The following is a 24697-nucleotide window of genomic DNA, read 5'->3' as shown; positions in this document are numbered from 1 at the left end:
ATCCTATGAATGTCAGATGAATTTAAGGGATTTTCCATGAGTATCGTTCTTCATACATAATTCAAAATAATGTTGAACAAAAGCCTTTGCAAATCTGCCTTAGAACTTGTGCAGGAGAGAGGAAAGTGGAATTGTCACTTCATGCCCATGCTTTAGGGGATTTTCTGATCCTTGTGCAGTACCAAACCCCATGCATGTCTAATTCTCATTGAGTCGCACTTGAGTTTGCTTTTTGTTTTTGCTTTTACTTTTTACCAATTGTACTTGTCCGTCAGATTGAAAGTATGTGCTGGAAATGAACTTTCTGATGTTCATTTGTTTCACTTAGGATGATTTGTAAGACTCTCATTTGATGTAATCAAATTCTAATAGTGAAACATCAATGAAGTGCAGGTATGTGAAACATCAACGAAGTCCACTTAAGTTGCTCTGGTGGTGTTGGTTTGGGTTCTTGGAGTGTGTTTCTCCGCAATGTCTCATGTTTGATTCTCTTCATTGTCAATTTGAGTGGGCTAGTTTAACTTCTTTAAAAAAAAATATACACTGCTTTCGTTCCCCGAAAAAGAAGGCCGAGAGTGACGGAGAAGAAACCAACAATTGAGGAAGTACCATACTCAAAGGTCATTAAACACCATCAACCTGACTTAAATTTCTAATACTCGCTATATTTTTTTTAGTGAAATACATGTGGATTCCAACAATTCATATAACTCATTCCATAAGATTAAATCTACGTATATTCCTCTAAAAAAGAAAGTGAATGTTGGATATCTATAAAAAGCGTTGTTATATCTAAAAAAACGTCTATAACATATTATTATTTAAGTAACTTTGGTTATACATAAATACTTTGAATTCGTAAATGTTTTCAATCCAATATTTCTGTTAACCAAACATTAAAAAAAAAAAATGTTTTCAATCCAGTATCTAAAAAAACTTTTTTTTTATACAAACCAATTCTCTGAATCTAATTTATAAAGAAAGAAAAAATGAATAAAAAATAAAATAAAATAAAAGAGGAGTTGTGCTCATAAAGGATGAAGTAAGATAGGGTGTGGATCTTATCTGCAACTACAACACATACTGCACACAGTTGCTGTTCATCAGATAAAACATACGAGCGCGGAAACACAATGTTGAACCTCTCCGTTGCTTCACCATCTTCTTCTTCAACACTTTCTTTTCTTCCAAAACCATTACATTTCAAATCCTCCTTCAATGGCATTCGTCTACGTCAACCAAACACGTGCACAATCCCAGCGACGAAACGCACCGCTTCGGTCTCAGTTGTGATGATGGCAAAGAGAGAAGAAGAATTGAAGCAAATTAGAACTAAAACCACCGAACAAATCAATGAAGAGGTTGTTGAACTTAAGGGAGAGTTGTTCATGCTTCGTCTTCAGAAATCTGCTCGTAATGAGTTTAAGTCCAGTGATTTTCGTAGCATGCGTAAGACGGTATATTTTCTTACTCTTTAGATTATTTATTCAATTTTATAGAAATTTTAATATACTTTGTTCACATTTGCTTAATTAAATTTTTAGGATAGAGTTGCTTTTGATTATAAGCCAATCTAAATACATTAATAGTGTTAGGTAAATGGGAGTTTTTGAAATTAGGAATAAACGGGGTGCCAGTAGGAAAAATCTATTGAAATTTGTCATTTTAACTTCAATTGAATATTATCAATGTGTTGGAATTGTCATTGTTTTATGGTTATGTTAGAGAAACAACTAGCTTCTTATTGCCTGGATCAGTGCAAGAGATTTATGTTTAGGGCGTCAATAACCAAATACACAAAGCCAAAGACTCACTAGTCACTAAGGTGGGGAATAGTGAAATTATCAAGCCTATGACTTACATATTACACACAATAATCAAAATTGTTAAGGGGACAATGAAATATTGCTCCGTTAGAATGGAAATGGAGTGAAAGGAAAGGAAAGAAGCCTATGTCTACATCCCATTTGCATTATTTTTGGTGCCCATTATACCAAACTTAGGGTAAAATTTGAAGGCATCAGGATTTTTATCTCGTGCAACAATGAAACAAACATTGAAAGGAAAGGCCAAGGGCTTCAACTTCGTTAACTTCGTTGTAGTTCGAGCAACGTAGCTCGTGTAATTATCATAGTTGTCACTCATGTATTGCGGCACAGAGCAATTGGTCCCGAAAACACCGTACCTGAAATATGGAGAGTCCCGAAAATACCATACCTGAAAAAGTGGAGTGGTGTGGTGGCCGTTGTAAGATGGCTTGGAGGAGAAGTCATTCTCCTTGTTTCTGTTCAATTTCAATCAACCAATATGATGGCTTGTGGACTCTTGTTTCTTAGATTCACACAGATTAAATCCATCGCCGGATAGAGTTTAGATCTTTGAGGAGAGAGAGCCCACTTAGTACCATTTGTTAACAAGTGCTAATAGCTAACATAGCTTGGGGTATTCATATCTAGTATAATCTAATCCGATGTAAACGGAAATAACTGAACTGAAAACCGGAAACCAAAGAACCCCTAAACAGAGGACAATAAAACTGCCAAAGAAGAAAGAAAAGTGTAAAGGTCAAGTTTTGGACATGATGCACTGCAGTCTAGCATACTTAACCTTTCTTCATAAACTAGCCTACAATATCTTTTACTTTAGTTGTTTGGACATGATGTAACGTGACTATGCTCACATAACGAATGTCTTTGCAAGTTGCAGCCTATTCTTACACTCAGTTGTATTATAATTTTGATTCAATTAAGCTGCAGCAGATTAATATCTCTGCCTTTATTCTTTGTTTCAGTCCTCTTCATTACATTGCTTTTTTAACAATCAAAATCACGATTTACTCAAAAAAACCTTATTTTATCATGTCTATTTTCACTCCACAATAAAATTCAATTGCTGTGGCCCTTTTTATTTTCATATACGTTATTAACCTTTTCCACTCATGCAACTTATATTCTGTATCAGAACTGAAATTTAAATTGGTAGAAGTAGATTTGACTTTCGAGATCATCGAAAAATCCAAAAGAAAACTCTAACCCAGATATCAGGAGACAAGTGTAAGGATATACCGAAACTGAAAAAAATATCTTAGAAAAGCATCTCTGCCCTTTGTTATTAATCACCCCTCAAATGCTCAAGTTATTTGCTATTCCTCCACACATCTATCCTTCCCACATTAATGTTCGTCTCCATTGGTTCCTGCATCTCCCATTGCCCTCTCCTATTGCCACATGCTCTGTTTGTTAGGATCCAGCATAATAGATTAATCTCCTTCAGTAGTGACAGACGAAGTTCACAGTCCTATTTCAGTTTGCTTTACTATCCGCGCTCCTTTTCCACTTTCGGCAACGTGGGAGGCTCATGACGGGCCCATCATCATTTTATCAGAGTTCATGTCCCACCAAGAAAAATTGAATCGAGGAGAATGGGCACTAAGGATTCAGTAGGCAAAGAAGCAGTGCATTAGCTAGGATTTAGAATGTTTAGATTCCATGGTAAAGGCAAGATATGCACACCATAGAAAAAGGGGAGAGAACAATATTCCCCGGGGCACTCTTTAAGGATCCCAAATTTAGTAATTATTCTTTTAAAAAAGTCAACCATTACAATTTCCAATGCATTGAATACACAACTTTTCATAAACTTACTATTTAAACTTAACATTTTCCTTTATTTTTTGGTTTTAATATTGGCTTAATAGCAGTTTCAGCCCCCTAAGAAAAAAAACTACAAAACCGCCCCCTAAGTTTTGCATCTGTGGCAGTTTTGGCCCCCAAGGCCAATTTTGACTCGGTCTACGCTGACGTGGCACCCTAAGTTAGGGGGCGGTTTTGTAGTTTTTTTTCTTAGGGGGCCAAAATCGTAAATTTGTGAAAGTTAGGGGGCGAAAACTGCTATTAAGCCTTTTAATATTACCCTAATAATAATAACTTCAGATGATCCTATAAAAGCTTTGCCAACAAGCGGTATCCTTCTTTTGGATGAATAATTACTGTTATTATTGATGTAGATTGCTCGCTTGCTTACTGTAAAGCGGGAAAGAGAGATTGAGGAGGGTATTGGTAAGAGGTTGTCCAGAAAGCTTGATAAAAAATGGAAGAAAAGCATTGTTGTAAAACCACCTCCATCTTTAGTGAAGCTACGCGAGGAGGAAGCAGCTGCAGAAGCCGCTGAAGCTGAAAAGGCTGCATGAGCTGATGTATTAAATATGCAAGTTATAGAGTTACATTGTTAAAATTGTTGTTAGTCATTGTTTTTAATATTTTGGTGGATGTCGTCATCTCGTTGTATTAATATATTATTTGTAGTAACCTATGGTTCTTCCTGTCATAAGGTTTTTTATGTCGTGTATTCTGTAACCGTAAGAATAGAGACATGGTTATCAAAATTGCAATTCACTGCCTTCAAATTAGGTATTCATTTTTTATTTTGTTTTATAAGAATTTTAAATTCATTAAAAATTTGTTTTAAAATATTTCATATTAATATTTTTTGGTGTACAAAACATAGATGTTTGTGAATCAGGTTATTTACAAGTACTACTATTATGTATCTGTTTGTGTTTGAAAGGCTAAAGGAATCACATTCCCAGAACTAATTAAAAGTCGAAACAGCTTGCTTACATGCAAGTCCTGGAGTATGAACACCCCCCCAACTGGATAGTAGAAATAGAGTAAAGTTGATGCCTTTTCTAACAGTTACTGTTCCCATTGCGGTAATCAACAAATCTGCATTTCTACATCCAATAGTTTTGATAATGAAGAATGTAGACTGATAGTTTGACTCAGAATAACACATTTCTTACAAGTCAAGCCACCAAACACTTAGGGTGTGTTTGTTTCTAACAAAAGATAGTGGGTAGGAAAGAAAGTTGAGGGAAAAATCTTTCCACACCAATATGGGCAAAAAGGTTAAGGAAACTCAACATTGTATTTGAAAAGTTCAAAACACCCCTACCAATGGATTAGTTAGATGGCTGTGATTAAAAGAGAAGTTTAATGAGTTATATGTATCTGATTTTTTCTTCTTCCCCACCCATTCTCGTTCGTATTCTATCTCTCTCCTAACTTTTCCCTGCTCCCTAATTCTCTCCCAGTACTTCCTTCCAACAATTTGGTATAATCAACAAAACACTAATATCTTTCAAATTTAAATTGAAATTAAAATCATAAGGTTTGCCAGATATTGAAATTAAAGACCCCCTTTTTTTTTCTTCTTTCAAGTCCATCAGATTGTAAAAAACTCATCAATTATCATCTAGAAAACCATGGATTTTTTAATCGAGTTCAAACTGCAAAGGCTTTTCACCTTTATTACCAAGTTAAGCTCATAACCTCATTCTAAATTCTTTTTTTTTTCAAGGTTAACTTTTCAGCTTGATTTGTTTGGAAGCTAAAAAAAATCATTTTGTAAAACAAAGAAAAGAATGAAGAAAAGATCAGATGCGTAAATGATTTTATTTGCTCTTACCAATGCCTATTTCAACTTCAACAATTTTACGGCAATACAGGAAAGAACAACTGCATAAAAATGGGTATATTTTAGGGAAGATATATGCTTCCAATTTAATAACCAATGATTTTTTTTTGTAAATTGTTTTCCATTGTTTATTTTTCCTTTCTTGTTCCATCGTCCGGAGCTTTTGGAAAGATGGCTATGGCGGAAAACCAACCAGCTACGTTTCCTTTTTCCTCTGTGAGTTTGATGGCATAGGTAGGCACGTCAGGAGAGTGAGAAGGCGCATTAGAAGAAAAGAGTAGCAAGTGAATTTGGGTAAGAAGAGAGTCATATGACTCATTAAACTTCTCTTTTAATCATAGACATCTAATTAATCCATTGGCCATTATTTTATCCTCTCATCCTCTCATTTAAAAAGTCATCTCATTTGAAATGTCCCCTCTCTCTCTCTCTCTCTCTCTCTCTCTATATATATATATATATATATAGGGGGCATATCGCATGAGAATGATATTTATAGGTGAGAATGATATAAATGAATTGCATCCATTAGATTAAAAGTGAAGGGCTGAGATTAAAACTAATTAAATGATCATGTGACATGGGATCCTTCTCTCCCCACTTCCATCATCCACGTGTAATTTTCCAGGTTAAGCTTTTCATCTCTCTTCTTGACCCATACTTCAATGGTGATTCTTCTTCCACCATACAAGGGGTTGCCGTCGTCCCCTTTCCCCACCAATTTCGCCGTCGTTTCGCATACTGCTCACCATTTTTACTTTTCTTTTTCCTTTCTACTTTTTCTCCCATCTCTTCTTTTTCTCTTATTTCTCTGTGTCCCCTGTTGAATTGAAATTGTTTTCAATTTCAATTGCATATCAATAAAATTGATTGCAATTAAAATAAAAATTACAGATTTATTACTATGATAATGATAATGGAATGACACAAGATGAGCCCCAAATTCAACAATAAATTTTCAGATTAATTAATCTTATCTTTTTCCAAAAAATAACTTAATAATTAGAGAGATGGGAGGTTATAGAATGAATATGTGTTAGAGGAATGAATGAATATGTGTCGTAATTAGATGAAGAAGATGAACGATTGATTCTGGAAAAGAAATTTAGGGGGGAGAGGAGAACCCGTGGGAACAATAATTTGGAGATTGTGTACAACAACTCACTTAACCTATCTTTTAATCTCAGCCCTTCACTTTTAATCTAATGGCTGTAATTCATTCATATCATTCTCACCTATAAATATCATTCTCATGTGATATGCCCCATATATATATATATATATTTCTTTCTTTCTTTCTTTCTAATGGAGTGTAAATAAAAGGGTGTTTATGTCAATTACTAAAAATAAATCATTCTTTCCTCAAACTTTCTAATCGACTTTCTCTTAAACCAAACAACCAAAACAATCCTCTCACTTTCCACTCTCCTTTCCTCATACAATCTTTCTTTTCTCTTTCTTTCCTTTCACTTTCACACTTCAACCAAACAAAGCCTTAAACTGTTCACTCCCAACCCCAAGCAGCATTCCTGATTTCATTTTTACACTAAAAAAACCACATGTTCCTTCAAATTTAAGAATGATATTCCCTTTCGTATTTTAACAAAGGGAGATTTCAAAAAAAAAATAACAAGGCGAAGATTTTTTTTTTTTTTAAATTAACGGAAAAAGGAGGACTCAAAGACGGTGTCATACTTGTTTTTTTTTGGGATAATAGATAAAATAATTTTTTTGGGTCCCTAAAAAAAAAATATCATACTTTACTTAAACAAAAAAGGAAAAAATAAAAGGGATTTATCCCGATCGTTCTCTCTCTGTCAAGTTTGAACCGGGTGAACGAAAAGCAAAGCATCTTGTTGCGATTTAAAAACCCCAGCGCTCAGAAAAATGGAGGACGAAATGGAGAAAGTAACGAGTTCGAGTTCGAATAATGAAGAAGCAGAAGCAGAAGCAGCTTTACAAAAAAAGCACTTATCAATGCTAGACCGTCTCTCCAAACGCCACCCAACCAAATCAACTACCACCTCCACCGAACCACCCACCGAATCAACTTCCTCATTCCTCTCCCGCTTCTCCCAACTTAAATCCTCCATCGAATCTCATCTCTCCGAATCCCAATTCATTTCCTCCTCTGATCCATCTCATCTCAAATCACACTTCGACAAAATCTCCCAATCAATCTCCGATTTAGAAAAACTCGTCGCTCAAAGCTCCTATTTCCTTCCCTCTTACGATGTTCGTTCTTCCCTCAAAACTGTTTCCGATTTCAAACGCACCCTCGATAATCTCAGCTCCGAACTTATCCCTAAAAAGAAATTCTCCTTCAAAAATAAAGCCACTAAGGTTGTTGCAGAATCGAAACAGAGTATTACTCCGGTTCTGGATTCGGTTCAATCCAGTTTTACTGTGCGTGATTCTCCAGGGTTTAGGAACAAAACTGGCGAGGTATTGATTGGGGAGTTTAAAGAATCTGAGTTTGGGGAGTTCACAGTTTCGGATCTTGATTCGTGTGAAGTCAGGATAATTGGTTGTGTTAGGGCACTTTTTGTTCATAGATTGAAGAATTGTAGGGTTTATGTTGGTCCGGTGACGGGATCAATTTTGATTGAGGAAGTTGAGGGTTGTGTTTTTGTTATTGCATCGCATCAGATTCGGATTCATGGTGCTAAGAGAAGTGATTTCTATCTTAGGGTTAGGAGCAGGCCTATTGTTGAGGATTGTATTGGTGTGAGATTTGCGCCCTATTGTTTGAGTTACCGAGGGATTGAAGGAGATCTTCATGGTGCTGGTCTTGATGTGGAGACGGGAAATTGGGCCAATGTGGATGATTTCCGGTGGTTGCGTGCTGTGCAGTCTCCAAATTGGTCGATTTTGCCAGAGAATGAGAGGGCTGAGATTGTTGATATATCTAATTCGGAATGTAGAAAGGAGGAAATTTGATTTGAATTTGTAGAACTTAGTGTTTTTCAAGATTTTTCATTTTAATTTCATTAATATTATAATTGCTGAGAGCCATTTGATTCTTCTTCAGTCTATGAGTGCTCTTTTTGTCTGAATTTGATGTTGAGATTAATGTGATTTTTGAAATACAACTGGTTTTGGATATGCCTCTGTTTCATTGTTGTTTATTTTTCCAATGGAAATGAGTATTTTCGTATGTAGTTTCCATGAAGTGAGTGTGTTAGTCTGCATGCTTTTGTGAAGAACTTCTTGCTGATAAGTGTATTTCATTTAAGTGTTGGCAAATGAATCTTTAGATCATGAAATTAAGTGTTTATAAACCATATTTTGTACTGTCTTTTCATAATATGGTATCTATAGAGCATTATGGTGTAGTTTGATTCATGTAGCCGACCCCATTTAGTGGGATAGAACTTGGCCGTTGTCGTTGTCTTTTCTCAAGATACACAGCAAGTGTGCTAACTTATTAATCTGTTTGTCATATTGAGTTAATTTGAGCTTATAGGTAGCTCGTTTTCTAAGTGGGTTTTTCTTGATCTTTGCTTATTAACTAAAATACCTCTTTGTAGCTCAATCACTCTCGTATTGCTTGATTTGAGATATCAGCGGTAACTGAACCATATCCGGCAAATTGATATACGAGCTAGACATTGAAGTTTTGAATAGAGGAATAAGTTTGGAATTAAACTAGTGAGATGTTAATGTTTCTAAAACTCCATTGAGTAAAATGCTAAGGAAAGTGCCAGCGCGTGTGATGTCAAAGTCAAGATCAGAAATGGTGTGTGTGTACACGTACACACACATATTAATTTATCTGAGAATTATACACATGAGGAAGCATGGAAAGCACAAATTACGTTGAAAGTTTGTTGAACCTCAATCCCGATTGTTTTCGCCTCTGCTCAACACGACAAAACTGCGACTTTGGCTTTGTCTCCAAGACGAAAAGTAGACCGACAGTTACTCCTGGCGCGGGGTGAACAATAAGGGAGTATTCCGATCCCTTCCCTTATATATATTGTATTATTGTTGTCTGACTGTTTCTTTATGTCATCATCTATGAGCTTATACGTATTTCAAATGGGTAGTCTTCTATATAGAGTAATTGTTGCATGCTACTGGTTTGTTAAAGTCATTTTCACTCTATCTAATTTGATTTGATTATGCTCTGCATATAATTTGCATATGTTGTGTTCTGTATTTGTGAAACATTGTCATCTTTTGACAAATTATAGCGCACTTGTGATCAATTAAATTCTTGTTCGTTTGTTTCACCCATATCTGTCACTTGCTGCTTCTACAGTATTGTTCCATGAAACTAGTTGTTGATATATTTGGTCGTGAAGTATAAGATGATATTTTCTTTGGAGTAGTAAGCTCTTTCCTCACTTATAATAATTTGGAAGCAAGTATGAAGGTTCAATCCCATCAGACAAGACTTTGTCTCATAAACCATGCCTTAAAAACAGTCACCCTGTTCGTGTTATAGCATTCTCCTCTCTTTTGGGCATCACTAAGGCTTTGTTTGCGAGTTGGGTTTTGGAGGGGAGGGGAAGGGAAGGAAAGGCTTATAGAGTGGTAAACCTTTGTTTGTGAGTTTTAAAAAAACAAGGGAAAGGTTTTGGGGGGTTTTGAAGGGCTTCATTTGTCCAATTTTAAAGTTCCTCCAAATTGGGGGGTTTTGGGGGGTTAAACATACAAATTGATAATTTTGCCCTCTTAATAATTCAAAATTCCAATTTTAGACATTACTAAAATTATTACAATCTTTTTTAAAAACAACTTATTCAAAACAACTTATTTATACAAAACAGCTTATTACGACCTCATTTTCAAAAACCGCCTATTCAAAACAACTTATTACGACCTCATTTTCAAAAACTGCTTATTCAAAACAACTTATTTATATAAAACAGCTTATTACGACCTCATTTTCAAAAACCGTTTATTCAAAACAACTTATTTATACAAAACAGCTTATTACGACCTCATTTTCAAAAACTGCTTATTCAAAACAACTTATTTATATAAAACAGCTTATTACGACCTCATTTTCAAAAACCGCTTATTCAAAACAGCTTATTTATACAAAACAGCTTATTACGACCTCTTTTTCAAAAACAGCATATTCAAAACAACTTATTTATTAAAAACAGCTTAATACGACCTCTTTTTCAAAAATCGCTTATTCAAAACAACTTATTTATACAAAACAGCTTATTACGACCTCATTTTCTAAAACCGCTTATTCAAAACAGCTTATTTATACAAAACAGCTTATTACGACCTCTTTTTCAAAAACAGCATATTCAAAACAACTTATTTATTAAAAACAGCTTAATACGACCTCTTTTTCAAAAACCGCTTATTCAAAACAACTTATTTATACAAAACAGCTTATTACGACCTCTTTTTCAAAAACAACTTATTCAAAATAGTTTATTTACGCAAAATAGCTTATTTAGAAAATGAGGTCGTATTAAGTTGTTTTGGATAAATAAGTTGTTTTGAATAAGCTGTTTTTGAAAAAGAGATCGTATTAAGCTGTTTTGCATAAATAAGTTGTTTTGAATAAGCGGTTTTTGAAAATGAGGTCGTATTAAGCTGTTTTTAATATGTTGTTTTTGAAAAAGAGATCGTATTAAGCTGTTTTGCATAAATAAGTTGTTTTGAATAAGCTATTTTTTTAAAAGATGTCGTAATAAGCTGTTTTGAATAAGCGGTTTTAGAAAATGAGGTCGTATCAAGCTGTTTTGTATAAATAAGCTGTTTTGAATAAGCTGTTTTTGAAAAAAAAGATCGTATTAAGCTGGTTTGCATAAATAAGCTGTTTAGAATAAGTTGTTTTTGAAAAAGAGGTCGTAATAAGCTGTTTTGTATAAATAAGCTGTTTTGAATAAGCAGTTTTTGAAAAAGATATCGTATTAAGCTATTTTGAATAAGCTGTTTTTTTTAAAGAGGTAATAATAAGCTGTTTTGTATAAATAAGCTGTTTTGAATAAGTTGTTTTTTAAAAAAAGATTGTAATAATTTTTTTTTCATAAGATAAACTGTTTTTTAAAAAGAGGCCGTAATAAGTTGTTTCGTATAAATAAGTTGTTTTTAAAAAGTGATTGTAATAAGCTTTTTTATTTTATTTTTATAAATAAGTTGTTTTTTAAAAATAAACTTTGACAATAGATCGTAATAATTTGTTTTTCATGAGATAAGTTGTTTTGAATAAATTAGAAGTTAAATTACGAAGTATAACAATGTATTGATTTTAAGAGAAAAAAGGGTAAAATAGTAAAATTATAACATAAGCCCTCAATCTCCGTACTTTATTTGCTTTTTAACTCCTAAACAAGGGGAAGGTTTTCCCTCCTTTCTCCCTTCCCTCCCTTTCCTTTCCTTCCCCTCCTTAGCCTTTCCTTTCCTTCCCCTCAAAACTCGCAAACAAAGCTTAAGTGTTTAATACAAGTCTTATCATGCTTACAGATTATGTGTTGGTTCATGGCATTACAATTTTGCTAATTTCCCTTCAGTATATTGTTAGGATCCAATATGAGAGGGTGTTTAAAATAATTAGTGTGTGGTTAATAAGGTTTGAGTAGATTATTAGTAAGTGGCTCATTTGGATTAAATAATAAGAGACTCATTAGGGTTAAATAATGGAATCTTTTCTCTAACTACTCCCATTTAGTGGGAGAAAAAAAAATCCTCAATGTAGGCTTAGGACAAAATAATCTTGCTATATTATTTGTTGTGAGTTTGTGGTTTTTATACCAATTTATGATGATTTGTTTCATGTGGAATTGGAAAACATAAAATCACCAAGCGGATTTGCCTTTTATTATATCGTCTGTTTATGTTTTTACTTTATGGAATCACTTTATAGATTTTTTTTTAATTAGTGGAATCATTTTAAAGATAATGTGGGTTTCTTATTTTAGTTTATAAATTCTTTTTTACAATTATTAATGAATTTATACTTTACCACTAAGCCAAATTGGTGGTTGTTTTTACGATACACATCTCTCTTTTTATTCCAAAGGCTCTGTTTGGATTGTCGGAATAGAACGGAACGGAGCGGAATGGAATAGAGTGGAATGGAGCGGAATGGAATGAAATAAATATTCTATTCCATTGTTTGGGTATTATACAACGGAGCGGAACAAATTACTTGTTCCATTGTTTGAAAAATGAACGGAATAGAATGTGTTATAACTTTTTTATTCCATTTTTATCCCGTTTTAAAAAACAATATTATGTAGAATTAAATCATATTATCTTTTATCAAAATAATTAATTTTTACCTTGTATTAAATTTCTTCTCCTTTTAGTTATTAAAATTGAAATTGAGAGAATAAAGTGAATTATAACTTGTTTATTTTTTATTTTACCCTTATATTAAATAGATAAATACGACATCAAAAACATTAATATTATATAAGTTATTGTTTATCAATAAAAAAATAAGTTAACTTGCTTAATTATAAAAGCAACAGATATAACCTTCTATGCTTTTATCTACCAATTCTCCTGCACGGATTTTGATGAAACAAAAAGGTATAGCAGTTGAAAAATGCTTTGTTGTTAAAGAGTATGTTAGTTAAAAACAATAATGAAAGGATATACTCATATACATATATGCATGACAATGGAGAACAACGAACTAGAAAATAGAAATATGCATGATCAGTGGATAATTGAAAGGATATATTAGTAATAAACTAATTAAAATTAAAATGAGTGATTCCATCCAATACCTCCCAAATTGGAGGGGAAGAAAAATAAGAGGAGAGGATGGAATGGAATGGTATAGATCCCATCATGTTCCATTCCATTCCATCCATTTTTTTAAAATCCAAATAATGAAATATCATTTCATCCCATTCCATTCCATTCCATCTCAAACCTCTAATCCAAACAGAGCCTAAAGAAAAAATATCTCTTTTTATCCTTTCTATGTTATTTTATTCTTTCTTCTCTTTTTCTTCTAGCTATAGATTATGGTTATGATCACCAACGGTTTATTATTGATGATATGTCCTAAATTTTAATCGGTAAATATTTATTTGTCAACAAAATAATCATGACATATATGAAATTTTGTGAGCTTTTTAAAAAGTTAGTTATTTGATTGGATAAAAAAATGACAATTATAAGTTTAGTAGTAGTTTAAATAAACGGTGAAATTATAAGGAAAAATCGCCACAATGAAACTTGATATCTCTTGTTTGGTGAAAAGTAAAAGTAGCGGTTAACTCATAAGTTAACTAATAGAGAATATCAAAAAAATTGAGTGAATACCCAAATTCGTTCCTGGATTTGCACGAATCGGCTAAAAATGTCCTCCAATTAGTCGAAATGCACGCTTAGTCCCTAAATTTAACAAACGTCAATCAAATTAGTCCCTACGTCCATTTGTGGCGTTAACGGTGATGACGTGGCTGTTAACATCTCATATGGGTTGCCATGTCAGATGCCACATAAGCAGGGACTAAATTGATATATAATGACAAAAAATTCAAGGACGAAATTGATTGATTTCAGAAAATATTTTCTAATACAGTCCCTATTAATTTTTACTTGCTATCAAATTGATCCCTAAATTATTTCAAAAAAACGTCAAATAAGTCCTTGAATTATATAAACATTTCCAAGTTGATCCTTGATGCATATATTTGCAGCAAACGAATTAAAAATGACAAAACACACAACTTCATCCTTGAAAATATCATTAAATAAATCATATGTCTTAAGTTTGAAATATTACATAGGCAAAAGCAACCCAACTATTGGGGCATTAACAAGTCATAAGTCATAAGTCATAGAGGATGTTCTTAAATATTACATAGCCAAAAAGAACCCAACTAGAGGGCATAATGTAAACAAAGCAAAATATTCCAATAAGCACAATCTAAGCATGCATCAAGCTTCAGTTATTTGGAAAGTTGGGGGTTGAGATAAACTCCATGAACTTAGGTTGACTTGAACCGGATGGACCATAATTTGGATATGGCACTCGAACAACGTCAGGAGCAATTGGATGTGATGATGCAGGACCCCTCACTGGTGTTTGCTTAGGCCTCTCATTTGAAATAATTGGACCTCTAATGTCATACCTCTTTGCAGGAACACACTGCAACAACAGTTTCAACCATATCAGTCCCTATTTAATAAAAAAAAATCAATCAAATTAGTCCCTGAATTTCTACACTTACTAGAAAATCGATCCTTAGAATCTAACATTCATACTTGTATAAGCACTGCTTCACTTACAACACCATTGACATCATTTTGTCCATGAATTGCAACATTTCCAACACTGACATTTTGTGCAGCTTGTCCATCATTTCCAACTACAACATGTCCAGGATTAACATTTCCAACATTTTCTGCAACACCTCCACCATTTTCAGCAACATGATTTTATGCATTTCCTGCATTCTCTCCAACAGTCCCTCCTGGTACATTTCCAACATTTCCAACTTTCACCATATCCAAAAACTCCTTATCTGTTGTCAATGGATTCAAGCATATATTAAGATCTTTTTCAGCACCTTTGAACGGCTTGAAGTACCACAACTTAGATACTTTGAAGTAGCCTCTACAATGCTTCACCATTTTCTCAATGTCCCACAAAGAAAGCACATCAACCGCCATTTTTTCCCACACACAAATTTCACCACGAACATAATTTAGCCTTCGATACTCATCTCGCTCTAAACAACCACCATGATGCAGGATTAACGTGATATCCATCCTACAGATTTTGCAATGCATCAGTCATATTCACAATCAAAAGAACATAAAAATGTAAATCATCAGTACAGAGTAACCCTTTTTAGTAACTATTTTAATCAACCACTAATCTTGTTCATAACTACTCTAATGTTCATAATTTTTAGTAACCAAACATAAAAACATGCAATTTTTATGTTTTACGTCTTCAACTCAAAACCCTAATATCAGTAATCTAAAATACGCAGTCAAAGTAAACAAAAATGAACATCAAAGCAAGCATCTAATGAACTTTAAAATTGAAAATGAATGCCTAAATGCTCAAAACGAAAATCACAAAAACGGACACAAAAAGGGAGAAAACGAACGAGAACAAACATGATTGAATGGAAAACGAACAGGAACGACGTTACCTTTTGAAATGACGAAATCTTCTATCAAAACTAATTCTTTTGCAACGTTCCTCGCCGGAGATGATGTTGATGAAGATGATGAAGGGTTAGGCGGAAAGAAGAACGACCAGGGATGTTTTTGATGGAATGGCTGAAATGTGATCATGAAAATGTATAGATATTACAAGGGTAAATTTGGAAAAGCATGAAAAATTGAATTCAAAGGTACAATTGAAATTTTGTGCGTTTCAATCAAATTCGTCCTTGTACACGTGTACAAGACAACAAGCCATGCAGGAAGACAACTCAGCACCACTAACGAACCATTTGGACGGAAGGACCAATTTGATTGACGTTTGTTAAATTCAGGGACTAAGCGTGCATTTCGACTAATTGGGGGACGTTTTTGGCCGATTCGTGCAAATCCAGGGACGAATTTGGATATTCACTCCAAAAAAGTTAGATGATAATTGAGAAACTAGTTTGTAGTTAAGAGCGGATAAACTAGTGAATTAAATTTGATGAATTTGATAAAATTAATAGTTAACCTTATCGATAAATATGAAATGACATAGACATATATTTTTAACTAATATTAATTTTTTTTTTCAATTAAGATAACAAAAGCAAGACTCTATTTGGCAAAAAGTCAAGTAGTTAGTTTATAGCGGATAACTTATAAACTCGTATAACAAAAAAAGTCATATTTGATAACGTTCTTTTCACCACAAACTTATTGCTTATTTTTCATACGCTATTACAAGCAGTGTTTGAACTTATAACTTATCATCTTTTATTCCATTTCTACCCTTATTATTTTAACTAAAATTCATGTTTAGTTATATACTTTTGTTTTTCTTATGGTTCACTTTTCATAAGTTAGGAAATTGAATTTTTCAATTTTTATTTTTAAATTTATTATTTTAACTACATATTTAGTTACAGTTATGAAATAAATTCATATTTCCTGACTTATGAAAAAAAATCAAATTTTTTAGTTATATACTTTTGTTTTTGTCTTGTTATATTTTTAACACTTCTGTTTTTAATCCTTTTTTATCTTATCTATTATTTTTTACTTTGTTTATAAAATAAAAATTTATATTTAGTTATTCATAAAGTATAATAACTGAATGAAAAAAAAAACTTACAACAAGTTTTTATCGAGAAATATATATTGATTATAGTAATAAATTTAAATGATTAAATATCTTAAATATTAATTGTTTTTGGATGCTAGACACACCAAAGATAAATAAGAAATGACATTTCTACAGATTATTTTTTAGAACAAATTTTTTCCCGCATTTATTAAGATAAATGTATAATATATAAGCGTATATGGCAATGGAAAGCCGAATGGATGTTGTTTGTTTAGTTGACTTGACCGGTTGGAAAATCGAAAGGAAATTTGGAATTGGAAGGACAATCACAGTCACACCTCACACTAGACAGTCTTTCTTTAACGTACACATTAATAACCAATAAGCAATAACCAACTTTATACCTTTTCCTTTCCAAAGAAATAACTTTATAACTCCTCTTTATTAAATTACTTCTCCAAGAAGGAGTCTTCACTGTGCTCTTTGTGTCGTTTCAAGAAGTGTAGTAATCATTTTCTTCTTCACTGCTCGTACTTCATTTCAGTTAGAGAAGATCAATGGCTACACCAAAAGAGCATGTTGAAGTGATAAGAAGGACAAAATTCTCTATTGGTGGGAATCCTAATCCTTTGACTGAGGATCTACATCACGCTGTTAAGAATCTCTCTGCTGAGCTTTATGCAAAGGATGTCCATTTCCTAATGGAGCTCATACAAGTACACTCATTATCTTTAATTTCATCTTCTTTTCTATCTTTTTGTAATCTTGCATGCATGCATGCATAAGTATGAATGATATATACGTTTTGAAAATTTTATTTTATTCTTTTTGAGTAGCTTCAGTTACGCATACTATGATCATGCTCGTTCTTCTTTTACATTTGAATACTTTTCATTACTTTATATATATATATATTTTTTTTTGTAAACAGTGCATGATTCATAGAGATTTTTCTTTCTTTATATCACTATCATTTTTCCTATATCCAGAATCACGCGATCATGATTTTATCAGGGGTTTTATTTCAGCATAAAAACCTAACTTCCGTATAAAGAAAATATACTATTTAGTGTTTGTTTGGTTTTTCATGACAAAATATAGTTTGAATGAATTCATTTTAGCTAAAAGTGAGTTGAATGTAAAATAAGTGAAAGTGAGTTAACGATAAATTTGTGTTAAAAATTACATTTGGAGTCAAAAGTAAAAAATTCTAGCTTCAAGCTATAATCAATTATAGAGGTTCAAATCAATTTTAATGGAAAAACATTCAAATATGTCAAAATCAGTTACACACCTCTAAAATTGCTAACATGTTTGAGAAAGAGAACTAATATTGGACACCAATTTTGTTCTCAAACTCAATAACATTTCTCTTTTCAAATTATACTAATTGAAATTCATTTGCACAATTTTTGTTTGTCAACTTGAACAGAATGCTGAAGATAACCACTATAATGAGGGAGGGAAGCCAGCACTTGAGTTTGTCATAACTTCTGATGATATTACTGCTACTGGTGCTCCAGCCACATTACTTATTTTCAATAATGAAAAGGGTTTCTCTCCAAAAAACATTGAGTCCATATGCAGTGTTGGAAGATCCACAAAGAAAGGCAATAGGAGCAGTGGTTACATAGGAGAGAAAGGTAAATCAAATTCTTATATTTATTTATTTCTTAAAATGTTGTGTACTTTGGACGCAAGATGAACTTGTGCTAATATGGTTACTTTCGATGACAATTAGTTGAATGTTTTACTTATTTGGCAATCCTTGTTAATCAAGTGATATAAAATTACGCTTGACTGTGAAGTAGGGATATCCATTAAAGTAGTCAAATTGAAGATGATTGTGCAAATCATTGACAAAATCTCTCTTATATGGTTGAATTTCAGGAATTGGTTTCAAGAGTGTGTTTCTGGTTACCATGCAGCCGTATATTTTTAGCAATGGATATCAGATAAGGTTCAATGAGAAGCCTTGTCCACATTGCAGTCTTGGGTATACAGTTCCTGAATGGGTTGAGGAGAAGCCAACCATTGTCGAGATAAAGCAGATATATGGTGTTGGTAAAGACCTTCCAAATACAACCATTGTCTTACCCCTAAAGCCGGATAAGGTCGACCCTGTTAAACAGCAGCTTTCAAGCGTTCATCCAGAAGTCCTGTTGTTTCTTACAAAAATAAGACACCTTTCAGTCAGAGAAGTTGCTGAAAATCCCACACAGAACACTATAACTGCTGTATCTATTTCAAGCGAAATAAACTTCGTGACGAGGAAAAACATGAATGCTGAGTCTTACACACTGCATCTCTCTGCAGAGGAAAATAGTAATGCTGAGAAAGAGTGCAGCTACTACATGTGGAAGCAAAAATTTCCGGTCAGGTCAGAAAATGTGGTTGAAAGGAGAACAGATGTTGAAGAATGGGTTGTGACACTGGCCTTCCCAAATCAGGAGAGGCTTCATAGGGGTAAAAGCTCACCAGGGGTCTATGCATTTCTTCCTACAGAGATGGTCACTAATTTCCCTTTCATTATTCAAGCAGATTTTGTCCTTGCCTCATCTAGGGAGACAATTCTCTTGGATAATAAATGGAACCAAGGGATACTTGAATGTGTTCCATCGGCCTTTATGGATACATTCAAAACACTTGTTGTAGGATCCGATCAAGCTCCGGTATCAAGTTTGGCTCGTATGTTCAAGTTCCTTCCCATTGAAAGTTCGCCATTTGAGAAGTTTAATCATGTGAGGGACAAAATCAAAGCAAAGTTGGTTAATGAAAATATTGTTCCTATTGAGACATATACGAAGCAGAAGCACTTCTATAAGCCTGGTGAAGTTAGTAGGCTGCTGTCTGAATTCTGGAATATTTTGAGTAAAGCTCGAGACGAAGGAGTGTACTTGCTTAACCTATCTTCTCATGATGGGAGGAAGATCTTGAGTTCTTCGTTTGATAAAAGTGAGTATGATAATGTACTCAACTTTTTAGGGGTTAAACCAGTGACCGTTGATTGGTATGCAAAGTGCATCCAGAGTTCTAATCTTGTGGATGGTGTATCAGAAGATCTCTATCTTCAACTTTTACTGTTTCTTGCTAAAAACTGGTCTTCAAGATTTAAGGGAACAAACATTAATAGCATTCCATTGATAAAATATGTGGCTTCTGATGGAACTCCATCCTCTTTCAGTGTTTATGAATGCACAATGCACGCGAAGCGAGTAGTAATGACAGATTCAAGTCAGTCTAATGCTTGTTCTTGGCTGATCAATTGGAACAAGGAATTTTCATGTGCAGGAAACCGGTTTTTTATGCCAGAAAGCACGCAAAAGGCTATCTTGAGATTGGCCCAGAAGCAGACTTTGATGGAATGGCTTGCAAATGACGTTTCTGTTACTAATTTGAACGTGTACAGTTTTGCCAATGTCCTCTGCAGTTCTCTTAAAAATAACAGCAAACATGCCATTACATATGCTCATTTTTTGTACCACTCTTTATCAATGAAGTATTTGTCAAAGCGGGAGGTTGATAGTCTATGTAGCTCTATGCCACTTGTTGACAACTATGGGTGTGTCATAGAAACAAGAAAGGGGGTTCTTGTGCCTGCAAATGTTAGCAAATGGGCAGACTTAATTGTTTCTAATCCTTGGAGGAAGGAAAATTATGTTGAGCTCGGAAAGGAGTACCTAAATACCTCATCTTATGCAGGCCAATTTACAGGTTCCGGAAAGCTTATTGATTTCCTCACAACTCATGTTGAAGCTTCTGACATTCCTCATATATCTCCACCAAATGCTGGGTTTTCAGCTGTTGACACACCACTTACCAAAAACAATGCCTTTTTGCTTTTGGATTGGATTCGGAATCTGAAGCACAGGGGAGTGCACCTTCCAGAGAGGTTTTTGGAATGTATAAAAGATGGCAGCTGGCTTAAAGTTATCGTTAATGGATACAGTCCTCCTTCAAAGTCGTTCTTAATTCGCTCGCCATTGGGGAAAATTTTGCAAAGTGGTTCGGTGCTTGTTGATATCCCCCTCATTGATGAGAGCTTCTATGGGGATAGAATAAACAAGTATGAAGAGGAGTTGAAAACAATTGGAGTGATGTCCAGTTGTGAGGAAGCATGTAAATTCATTGGAAGAGAACTGATGTCTCGCGCATCTTCCTTCACTTTAAGTAAGAATCATGTCCTTTTGATGCTTAAATTCATCCAATATCTCAGGAGAAGTCTTCTCCCATTGGACAAATTTGTGAACAGCATCAGAGATGAACCTTGGCTAAAGACATCTGAAGGTCTTAGGTCTCCTGTTGGATCTGTTTTGAATGATTCCGGATGGAAAGTAGCATCACAAATTAGTAATATCCCTTTTATTGATCAAGCTTACTTTGGTGAGGAAATATATAGCTACAAAGAGGAGCTGAAGTTGTTGGGAGTGGTAGTTGGCTTTAATAGAAATTACCAAATTGTTATCAAGCACTTATCACCCTCAAATTTGGCCTCTTTGACAGCTGAGGCTGTTCTTTTGATAATGCAATGCATCAAATTCTTGGATGACCCTAGTAAAATCTTAAGTTCATTGAAAGGAACAAGATGCTTGAAGACAAACATGGGCTTCAAAATACCAAGTGAATGTTTCTTGTATGACCAGACGTGGGGCTGCATTTTGGATGTATTCAATGCCCTTCCTGTGATTGATCATAAATTCTATGGAGATAATATTTTCTCTTACAAAAATGAACTGAAAAAAATCGGTGTAGTTGTTGATTTTGGAGATGCTATCAACATATTTGCTTCTCTCTTCAAACAGAAGGCATCCCAAGCTTCATTTAATCAAGAAAATGTCATGTCATTTCTTTCATGTTGTAGACTGCTGAAGGGGACTGTTTATAGATTTCCTTCTGATTTTTCTACCATTATACATAATCAGAAGTGGCTGTATACTAAGGTTGGTTGTTATGCATGCCCAAAACAATGCATTTTATATGGTCCGGAGTGGAAATCTATATCTTCGATTACTTGTCTCCCTTTCATTGACGACAGTGACAAATTTTATGGTACGGCTATACATGAATACAAGGAAGAACTGAAGAACCTTGGTGTTGTTACTGAATTGAAACATGGTGTGAGGTTTGTGCCTAAATGTCTGAATTTTCCTTCAGATCCCTCCACCATTACTCCTGAAAGTGTGTTTTCTTTGCTGGAATGCATCCAAAGTTTATATGAAGAGCATAAGCTTTCCATTGATGATGAGTTCAGAAAGAGATTGTCCAGAAATTGGTTGAAGACACATGCTGGTTATAGGCCTCCAGGGATGTGTTTGCTGTTTAATTCCAAGTGGAGTTCTTTCTTTAATCCAACTGATGGGCCTTTTATTGATGCAAATTTTTATGGACCTAAAATAGCATCTTTCCAGAAAGAATTCAATGCAATCGGTGTCACCACTGACCTAGAGAAAGGATGCTCCTTGCTTGCCGGTCACCTTGAGATTCTCTCTGACAGTGAGACTATTGCCAAAATATACAGGTACGTCGTTTAATCACCTACATGTTGTGTCTCTCTTTTTGCTTCTTGCTTGCCAGTCACATTAACCCTCTTTCTGACTTTGATAATATTGTGAATATATATATATAGGTACTTGTCTGAATACAACTGGAAACATGAGGATAAAGCTGCCAAGAAAATTTGGATTCCCAATGGAACTGAAGGTGGACAGTGGGTCCGATCTGAAGAATGCATCATACATGACCCTGATAAGCTTTTTGGTTTAAAATTCTATGTTCTTGAAGATATCTATGATGGGAAGCTTTTTCCCTTTTTTACCTTTGCCATGAAAGTCAGGGCTAAACCCTCACTTGATGATTATGTTGATCTTTGGAATGAATGGGAGAGTTCATTGGAAGAATTGTCGTATGACAAGTGCTGGAAATTCTGGATGTTTATCCTGAAACATTTGGGCACAAATACTGAGAAGAAACTTTCTGAGAGGTTGAGCAAACTACCTGTAACAACAGGAAGCAAAGAGATATTTCTGCTGGACAAGAAAGATGTTTTTATACCTGATAACCTTCATCTGAAGAAGCTTTTTGAGCAGGAGAAGATTTTTGTGTGGTATCCTCAGCAGGACTTTGGGCCTTCGTCCATTTCTAAGTTATATGACATCTACAGAAAAATCGGTGCTCGAAATATATCTGAATCACTATGCAAAGAAGAATCTTCCTTGCTGAACGATGGTGTTGAAATGGTGCAAGTTGATCATAATGGTATTCTTTTCAACTTAAAAGGTTTGATTAAGCTCATTCTTGGTTTCCTTGCTTGTTCTAGCCTGAAGATGGAACCAGACAAGAGGCATGAAGCTGTTCAAGGTCTTCTCAACCTGAGTTTCCTTGAGACAAAGGTCCCGGTCACGGTAAGCTATAATCTATCACTGTCATCAGGGGACATCATTACAAAGAAAGATGACAAAATGGTACGCTGGGAAAGGCAAAGTTCCAAGTTTTTCATCCAGAAGTTGGATGAGCCTCGGGGAAATGCACTGAAATATGCGACATATTTCTCTGAAACAATATCAGAAGGTGTTTTGTCTGAGAATCATGATTTTGTTCCTGCCCTATCTGAATTGATCACATTGGGTTTTGTGCTGAAATTCAAGAATGAAGATATTGAATTTCTGATGGAATCCAAAAACATGCAGATTTTCTGGGAAGATGAGAAGCTCCTCAGTTCTGCCTTCCCTTCTGACTGAGTATTCTGCATAGGTTTTAAGTTTACTTGTTACTATGTCTGTCTCTTTACAATGTTTTAAGTTTTCTTGTTCATTTAACTTTGTTCTCTTTTCCAATGTTTGTGAGACTATGTTAAAGCACCTTTGTTATTATTATTGTATCACTGAATTACTTATGAGTACCTGTCAACAATATTTTGCTTCCTTCAACTATATTTGATGGCCTTTGTTCTCTTTTACTTTATAATCATGCATTTTATGGAAACTTCAATATTTGACTTTTATACGTTTGCAATTTGCAAGTCAAGACATTAACATATGCACATAATTTGCATAGAAGTCTTGACATTATACTTCCAGAACTTAGCAAAATTATGCAACATCAAATTTTACACTGATTTGGTTGAGTCTCTAGTGGACCGTGATGTCTTATAGCAATTTTCTTTTTGACAAAGGGGCAATACTGTCATAATAACCTGGGTCACTAGGTAGAGCTTAGAATCTCATATCTAAGCTCTAGTGGAACTAACAATTAATTTTTTAAAACTTTATGAAAGAGTACTTATGTGATTCGTTTTAACAAGCTGAACATCTTACCATGGTTTTGTGATTCAAAACAAATACAAGAAGTAACTCTTTAGTTATTCTGCATCTATTGAGAATTGTATTAATGGCATCATTCACTTTGATTATAGTTCTTGGATTTATACAATCAAGAAGGCCAAATCTTATATAATATTTTCCCAAATAGGACAAGTCTCCCTCACAAAATCTATGTACTTAATTTATTACCTAGTTTTGTGCTGTTACATTACATTGCTGGAAATCACAAAACTGTGTAGCCAAGACGGTGCTACCTAGAGTTCTAGCCTAAATATAAGAAGGGGTTATAATATTCTCTGAAACACTTATACACGTACGCCTGACACAACATTGACACCTAAAAATCTTCGACAATTTAAGAAAGTGGAGTGATTGTGTCGGTGTCAGGCATGAGACACACCTTCAATTCGAAGTGTCGGTGCCGTTCACATAGAGCAAGAAAATGTCAGAAACATAGTGTTGAAGGTAATTTGATTTATTTGCCCCTTCATTTCTTGCCTAGTGATTTGATGCAATGTACAATCAACCTAAGCAAGCATTACAATTACATCATTTCTACAAAATAGTCTACTGACTTTACGAGACTACTTTTGAGTTGATTTTCATCCGTGTTTAATGGATCTCTATATGAATAACTTTAGGTCCAGCAACTTGGAGTAAGCCACAAGCTGTGAATTTTGATATCTATGTTCCTTCAGATGAGACATTTAGCCCCAAAAAA

General features: G+C 34.1%; 3 protein-coding genes across 3 annotated transcripts; all 3 read left to right on the top strand.

Annotated features, from left to right (window-relative positions):
* Positions 1–1036: 1036 nt before the first annotated feature.
* LOC25501907 (50S ribosomal protein L29, chloroplastic) lies at positions 1037–4423 on the top strand. Its single transcript, XM_013591342.3, has 2 exons — positions 1037–1457; positions 4007–4423. Exons 1-2 carry the CDS (start codon positions 1134–1136, stop codon positions 4187–4189), a joined length of 507 nt encoding a protein of 168 aa, XP_013446796.1. The 5' UTR covers positions 1037–1133; the 3' UTR covers positions 4190–4423.
* A 2829-nt stretch (positions 4424–7252) lies between these two features.
* Positions 7253–8636, top strand: LOC25501906 (tubulin-folding cofactor C). Its single transcript, XM_013591341.3, has one exon. It carries the CDS (start codon positions 7363–7365, stop codon positions 8413–8415), a length of 1053 nt encoding a protein of 350 aa, XP_013446795.1. The 5' UTR covers positions 7253–7362; the 3' UTR covers positions 8416–8636.
* Positions 8637–17132: 8496 nt separating this feature from the next.
* On the top strand, positions 17133–23588 carry LOC25501905 (uncharacterized). Its single transcript, XM_013591340.3, has 4 exons — positions 17133–17373; positions 18090–18300; positions 18548–22175; positions 22284–23588. The coding sequence occupies exons 1-4, from the start codon at positions 17215–17217 to the stop codon at positions 23392–23394; spliced, it is 5109 nt and encodes a 1702-aa protein (XP_013446794.1). The 5' UTR covers positions 17133–17214; the 3' UTR covers positions 23395–23588.
* The last annotated feature ends 1109 nt before the right edge of the window (positions 23589–24697 follow it).

The sequence above is a fragment of the Medicago truncatula genome, chromosome 8 (assembly GCF_003473485.1).
Source record: "Medicago truncatula cultivar Jemalong A17 chromosome 8, MtrunA17r5.0-ANR, whole genome shotgun sequence".
NCBI classification, from domain to species: domain Eukaryota; kingdom Viridiplantae; phylum Streptophyta; class Magnoliopsida; order Fabales; family Fabaceae; genus Medicago; species Medicago truncatula.
Note: the sequence above shows the minus strand (reverse complement) of the source record. Positions and strands in the feature narration are given on the sequence as shown.

Bases quoted from the DNA above. Each gene is read 5' to 3' on its own strand.
- LOC25501905 (XM_013591340.3), top strand. From the start codon at position 17,215: ATGGCTACACCAAAAGAGCATGTTGAAGTGATAAGAAGGACAAAATTC. The intron at 17,374-18,089 runs GTACACTCATTA...CAACTTGAACAG, and splicing joins TCCTAATGGAGCTCATACAA to AATGCTGAAGATAACCACTA. The intron at 22,176-22,283 runs GTACGTCGTTTA...ATATATATATAG, and splicing joins ACTATTGCCAAAATATACAG to GTACTTGTCTGAATACAACT.
- LOC25501907 (XM_013591342.3), top strand. From the start codon at position 1,134: ATGTTGAACCTCTCCGTTGCTTCACCATCTTCTTCTTCAACACTTTCT. The intron at 1,458-4,006 runs GTATATTTTCTT...TTATTGATGTAG, and splicing joins TTCGTAGCATGCGTAAGACG to ATTGCTCGCTTGCTTACTGT.
- LOC25501906 (XM_013591341.3), top strand. From the start codon at position 7,363: ATGGAGGACGAAATGGAGAAAGTAACGAGTTCGAGTTCGAATAATGAA.